This window comes from Balaenoptera borealis (genome assembly GCF_965194805.1).
Source record: "Balaenoptera borealis genome assembly, chromosome: 3".
Taxonomy (NCBI): Eukaryota; Metazoa; Chordata; class Mammalia; order Artiodactyla; family Balaenopteridae; genus Balaenoptera; species Balaenoptera borealis.
The window spans coordinates 32,416,069-32,422,068 of NC_138866.1; the positions used below are offsets into that span (position 1 = coordinate 32,416,069).

The window sequence follows — 6,000 nt, forward strand, 5'->3', positions numbered from 1 at the left end:
TGTCCAGAGCCAGCAAGCATCAATGTAGATTCAAGTGGATATCCCCAAATCCACTGCCTTGCCCGTAAAGTACAGCATGGAAAAATCACAAACCCTGCCACATCGTAAGCAGCCATTTATGGATGAAGTCAGTATCTCCCTTTAGTTTTACAGATTCTATAACCAATTTTTCACATCAAAATTTGGGACACATGGACTGACAACAGGACAGAATATTAAAAATTAGGACCTCCCTGAGATACCTGGGCCATATGGTTGCCATGCCGACATCCCGCAATGCCAAACAATTGCCTCCAAGGTCCAGAAACAACTTGGCTGGCTTGGAATCACCCAGACATTGTGAAGACGGAGCTGCCTCCTGGCCCAGGCTGTTATGCAGACCCTCCCTTTTCCAGCTCAGCTCTCTGATTCCCCAGGGGAGTGATGATGACGCTTGTCTGAATTTTCTCAGCCTCTGTCAGCCGGACTAGCCACATCATTCCCTAAGAATCTGAAAATCCACATGCAGCACGTTCTGGCCCAACTAGACAGAGACGTGTTTTGGAATGGCAAGAAGACCAGTGAGAGGTCAACCACAGATTTCAAAGAGAAATTAAATCTTCAGCTGCACCTGCCCCTTTTAAGTTGAACAAAGGGTTTACCTCCTGGAGAAGCTGAACACACATTCCCCTGGCTCTCTAGTTATAGTCAGCTGGAGCTGGAATAAAGTATTAGTGGGATATGAAACTTGGATCATTGCTCCCAGAGATGGGCAGAAATCCTACTTCACTCATGTAACAGTACTTATTAAGTCTTGCTGTGCTCATCAAGGTGGGGATGCAAGAAGCTTCCTGCATTGTCCCTGCATGATAGCTTCCATTCAATGAGGAGACAGGCCGATGGCTGAAAGTCCCACTGAAGCGAAATACCCGGAATATGGGAATACAATGCAAGGCTGTGTCAAAGGCAGGGTGTGACTGGGGATCAATGCCTATGGAACAGACATCCAGGGCTTAAAGCCTAAGAACAATGAGGGAGCTGGCTATGACCGGAGTGGCCAGAGAAGGCTCGCGGCTCACTCCCTGGAACTTCCACTCTCCCTCTCTTCCTGCACCTCCATTCCTGGCTCCCCGATACTCCTTCACACTTTAAACTCGGCTTCCAGTTCACAGCCCTCTTCTAATCTGCAGCAAGTCAAACCCCATGGGAACAGGGAGAGGGCCGAGAGGATGTTCACTGCAGCCCCCACGACCTCCCATTGCCACCCCTCAAAACGAGTGCCGCCCACCTCCAGCAATGCCCCCCCAAGCCCCCAGCACCATTCCCAGGCTCTCAGTCTGAGTGGCTTTCCCGGATTCTGAAGCAGAGGCACCTGTGATGAGACCAGCCTCAGGCTCTGAGCAGCAGTTAGTATCTCTGTGCTCTTCCCTTCCATTCCCCCTCCTCTCTCGCTTCCTCCTCCTCTTCCAGCTCAGACCCTCCTTCCATCACGTCACCACAGAGGAGGACAGAACATCTGGGCAGCCTGCCTCTCCCCTGCCACTCCAGGCCCGCCTACCCTGGACCAGAGCTGGCCCTCTCAGAGTGTAAGAACAGGGCAGCTCTGATGAGTCCCCGCTGTGGAAGCTCCCTGGGGGTATGGGGCCACTCGTGGTTTGCCCAGTTCCGACTTGAATCCGTCCACCCAGATCCCAACATTCTTGGATCTTTACACAGGAGGCTTTCCTTGATCAGCCTTTCTGTCCAAACATCCACAAGTGCTTTGGAAACAGTGTCTTAGTGGCAGGGACCCTCAGCCCAGAAGGGAACACTCCACCTAATCAGGCTCACCCCCAGAGAGCTCAACCAGACGGGGATCTGGGAATGGGGGAGTGAGGCTGGGGAAAACCCACAAACCCCAAGGTCTCCTCAGGCAAAGCCTGGAAATATGGTTCTTTTGCAGGGGATTTTCACTTCTTTCCGGGTAGGTAACAAGAAAGGGAATCTGGGGCAGGATGGGAATATGAGAGCACTTCCACACCTACAACCGCCACTACAAACAACACACCATATTCCTGGGGCTCAGCTGCCTTGGCACAAAGATCTCAGAGTCTACTCCACACAAGCCTTCGCCCTCCTGACCCTGCGCCTCTCCAGGAGCTCCTCACCCCTGCCTCCCCAGACTCAGATCTTTCAGAATGGCCACCCTGCTCCACTCCCCCACCTTCAGCCCCTCACTCTGCTTTCCTTCTTTCCGGCCCCCGCCGGCCAGGCTGCCCCCGGCCCAGCAGTCGGTCCTGAGAGTCGGGTCGCCCAAGAGTCTCGCCCACCATCCGCCCCCATCGAAAGACTGCGGCCCGCCTGAGCGCGCCTCTCGCGGGTTCCAGAGCCTCCCGTCTCAACAGGTGCCCCTGCCACACAGAGCCGGCTCCCGGGGCCAGGGCGGAGGCGGCGACAGGCACGCCCCAGCCCAGGTCCCCGGAGCGCCTGGGGGGCTCCCCCGCACCTGCGCCGAGGCCCCAGCCGTGCCCCGCCGCCTTGGTTTCCCCGCTCGCATTGAGATCGCGGGGCTGACCTCGTGAGAGGCAATCTCCGAGTCTCGGCGCAGACACTGCTAGTTCGCGCGTCGTGATGGACTGGTGTTGGGGCGTGGGACGCCTTCAGGACGAGACCTTTCCCCGACCCGGAGAACCCCGGGGGTGATAGTGGGGAGTCCTCCGTGCCCCACAAAAAAGCAGGTTCAAGTTGACCCGGGCTGAGAAGGGAGCTAAAAGTCCAGCAAGCCCCTAGCGACCCTGCCTCACCCAGCGCTCCCACCCCACGTCCTTTGCCCCAGAGAGGCTGAAGGGGGGTGCGCACGACCACCTACGCGCTTAGCAGCGAGTGGTTCCCACTGCCGGCTCGCCGCGCGCAAGGTCCAGCCGCCTTCAGGGGCGGGTGAGGCGCGGGCAACCCCTAGCCCTCGGCCCCCGGCCCTCGGCCCCCGGCCCTCGGCCCTCGGCCCCCGGCCCAGGCTGCGCAGCGCCCAGAGAGCCGCCACGTTCCCAGTCGCGCGTGCACGCCGGGCCCACCAAACTTGCAGTACTTTCTCCCAGCCCCCACCCGCTGTCACCCTCCCTCCATTCGTGCGCCCTGGCCCCGCTAGCCCGACAGAGGTTGCCATAACAACGGACAGGAATGCTCCAACGTATACAAAGCCGGCGGGGCGCGGCGGGCACGCAGCCCCCGGCCCGGCCCCTCGCCCTCTGCTGCCGCGCGGGGCTAGGACGCGCGCCGCGGCTCCCCGGCCGGCAGCCCGGCTCGCAAAGCGTACTCACAATGAGCGGGATGGTGCGGTCCTCCCGGAGCTGTTCCGGCCTCCCGCCGGCCCTCTGCGCGCCCCGGCCGCCGGAGGATGCTGCGTGGGCTCGGTTGTCCTGCCATAAGTAGTAGAAAGTGCCCAGGATCCAGGCTACGGTCAGAATGGCGATGGCATTGGCGCGGATCTTCCTCATGGTGGGCGGCTGGGCACCCGGAGTAGGGGCCCGGGCCGGCGTGCTCTCGGAGCTGGGGCGGGGGCGCTCGCAGCCCCAGCTGTTTGTTTTCGCTCGCGCCGGGCTGCTCAGTCCCGCAGAGCAGAAAAAGGAGAGAGGTGGGGGGTGGGGGGGGTGATAGGGAGAGACAGGAGCACGGAGCGATCCTCACGGTCCTAATGCCCTTCAGCCCGAGGCGCGCGCCTCCCGCGGGCGCCCATTCATTCGCGCGCAGAGCCCGCCCCCCGCTCCAGCCCCGGCCGGCTGCGGGGCCGCTGCGCCCCGGGAGAGGAGCGTAGCGGGTGCAAAGCGACGCCGGAGGAAGGCCCGGCGAGGCAGACGCCCGCGGCGGAATGGCGACGGGCCAGAGCCAGTCTCGGCTCCAACGGCTCGGCGACCGAGCTCTTGGCGGCTGCCCCCGCCCGGCCCTGGTCTGTCCCGCCTACCTCCACCCACCCCCGGACCGAGCGGCCCTGAGTCACCGGTTGGAGATGCGCGACCCCGGCCCGGGCCCGCGCTGCGGAGCTGCCTTTCTGGACTGCGCTCTGAATTGCTCTCTGGAACACGGTTTAAGGTGTGTTCGGCGAGTCTTTGGAAAGGGGCGGCTGGGCGGGAGGAGAGTCTGGAGTTTGCACCGGAATCCTCCGCAGCCTAGGATTCCGACCGCCGGAGGTCCCGCCCCGAGGAGGGATTGGAAGCTGGTGCACTTGACATTCGAAGAGAGCGAAGGGGAAGAGACGCTGCTTCATAGCCAGTGAAAGGAGAATGGGGGTACAACCACCCCACCTCTTCCGTTGGCCTGGGGCTCCCAGCTTTCATGATGCTTCCTTCCACCCCGCCTCGTTGTCCCCTGGACAACCCTGGAGTATTATCATCACCATTTCATCAGGAAGAAAGGAGGCGGCCAGAGAGGCTGGAAGATTCGCCGGAGACCACACGACTAATTAGTGGGCAGAGCCCAGTCTAGAAACCACCTCTCCGTCTGACACTTTGAACAAAGTGCAAAACACGGTGTTGAGAGACACGGACACAGAAATTATTGAGATTGTGCCCCAGCCCTGGTGGCACTGAGAATCCGATGTGAACTACTCTCACTCCGGGCAGAAGGCAAGGTGGGCTAAATTAGTTCTAGGAGATCAGCACAGTATCAGGCACAGAACAGACACTCAGATGTTAAATAAACAAACCAAGCAGGGATCACAGAGGAAAAATATTGTATTGCAAGGTGGTCTTAGGGGAAGGCTTCTCACAGAAGGTAGATAAATCCTTTGAATAAATTCTTAAGAGGCAGGAAAGGGAGGACAGGGCAGGATGTGCTGCATGAACAGCATGAGCAAAGGTCCAGAGGATGAAAGTACTTGATGTTTTCAAGGAAGAGATCTACCTGGCGGTGCCAGGGCCCAGGATGCTGGGAAGTTATTGGTGGGAGTTGAGGTTGGCCAGGCTGGGTGAGTCTGGACTCAGGAGGCCCTTTCATGTGAGAGACAGGGTTGTCAGGGAGCTTGCATCCTGCTGGGGCTCCTGGACACTGGCTCATCTGAAGGGCCACATTGGGTCCTGGCCTCTAAGTGAAGCTACCTCGGGAATCAGGCAGATGGCGAGGTCACAGTTCATGCTTTCCCCCAACCACCCCATCAGCATTTCCCTGTTTCTCTAGCACTCAGGACTGAAGCACTTTTGTAATAGATGCTCAGTACACTTCGGTTGGAGTGAAGTGAATTGAAGGAAGAAAACCTGAATGGGTTTTTTGCTGCAGAAAAGTCATTGTTTTAACTGCAATATCCTTTCCTCACTCAGAAGACTAACCACGAGGACAAGTCCAAAAATGGCCCTACCAAGAATGTGACCCTAGAAAGAAGGGGATGCATAAAAGAGGGCCTCACAAAGAGATCTGTACGAATAGCGGGGAATCTGAGGCATGAGCTGTGTGGCAGTCAGGAGCAATAGGAGATGGTGTGGAGATGCAGGCCAGCCTCGCTCTCCCAGGTCTCCCTTGCCTGGGCAGTTTAATTAGACTGCAGTAGGGACCAGGATTCACTTCCATAGACCAAGATAACCACTGTCAAGCCACTGCCTTGTTTCTGCAGCAATCATGGGGCAGACCCAGTGGTCATGTCCTCTGTGGGAAGCTAGGGAGACTTGCTCCTTAGGAATCAGGCCCCACAGGCATCTCTAGATGACGAGAAAATGTAAGGGCACTGCCCTTCTGGTGTCCCTACCCCCATACAGGCTCTCAGGTCAGCCAGATGGGAAGACCTGGGGAATGACCCTCTGCTGATATAGGCTGCTCCTCTCATCCCAGCCTGGTCTATTATGTCTAGCTGCCTTTGGTCTTGAAAGAACCAGGTGAGAGGATGTGGGATCCAAAGACATCACATCAACCCATAGTGAGAGGCTCCAAAGTCACCCCTAGGCATGGAGGATGAAGCTGGACCATGCCAAACCGAAATCAGGCGGATGGGTTACTGATGGCTCCAGAAGGAGGGCTCCATGAGGAGAGGAAGCGAAGGAGGAGCTGGAACTTGGTAGG

General features: G+C 58.3%; 1 protein-coding gene across 2 annotated transcripts in view; it reads right to left on the reverse strand.

Moving 5' to 3' along the window:
• The window catches only part of GALNT16 (polypeptide N-acetylgalactosaminyltransferase 16), a 104,743-nt gene extending 99,654 nt beyond the window's left edge, over nt 1–5,089 (reverse strand). The window contains exon 1 of one of the 2 annotated variants that reach the window (XM_082384395.1): nt 3,276–5,081. In XM_082384395.1, the coding sequence (XP_082240521.1) occupies nt 3,276–3,452 (177 nt within the window). In that variant the 5' untranslated portion in view covers nt 3,453–5,081. Of the gene's footprint in view, nt 1–3,275 lie in introns of both variants that reach the window. The other variant, XM_082384396.1, reaches the window with a different exon arrangement.
• Nucleotides 5,090–6,000: the final 911 nt, after the last annotated feature.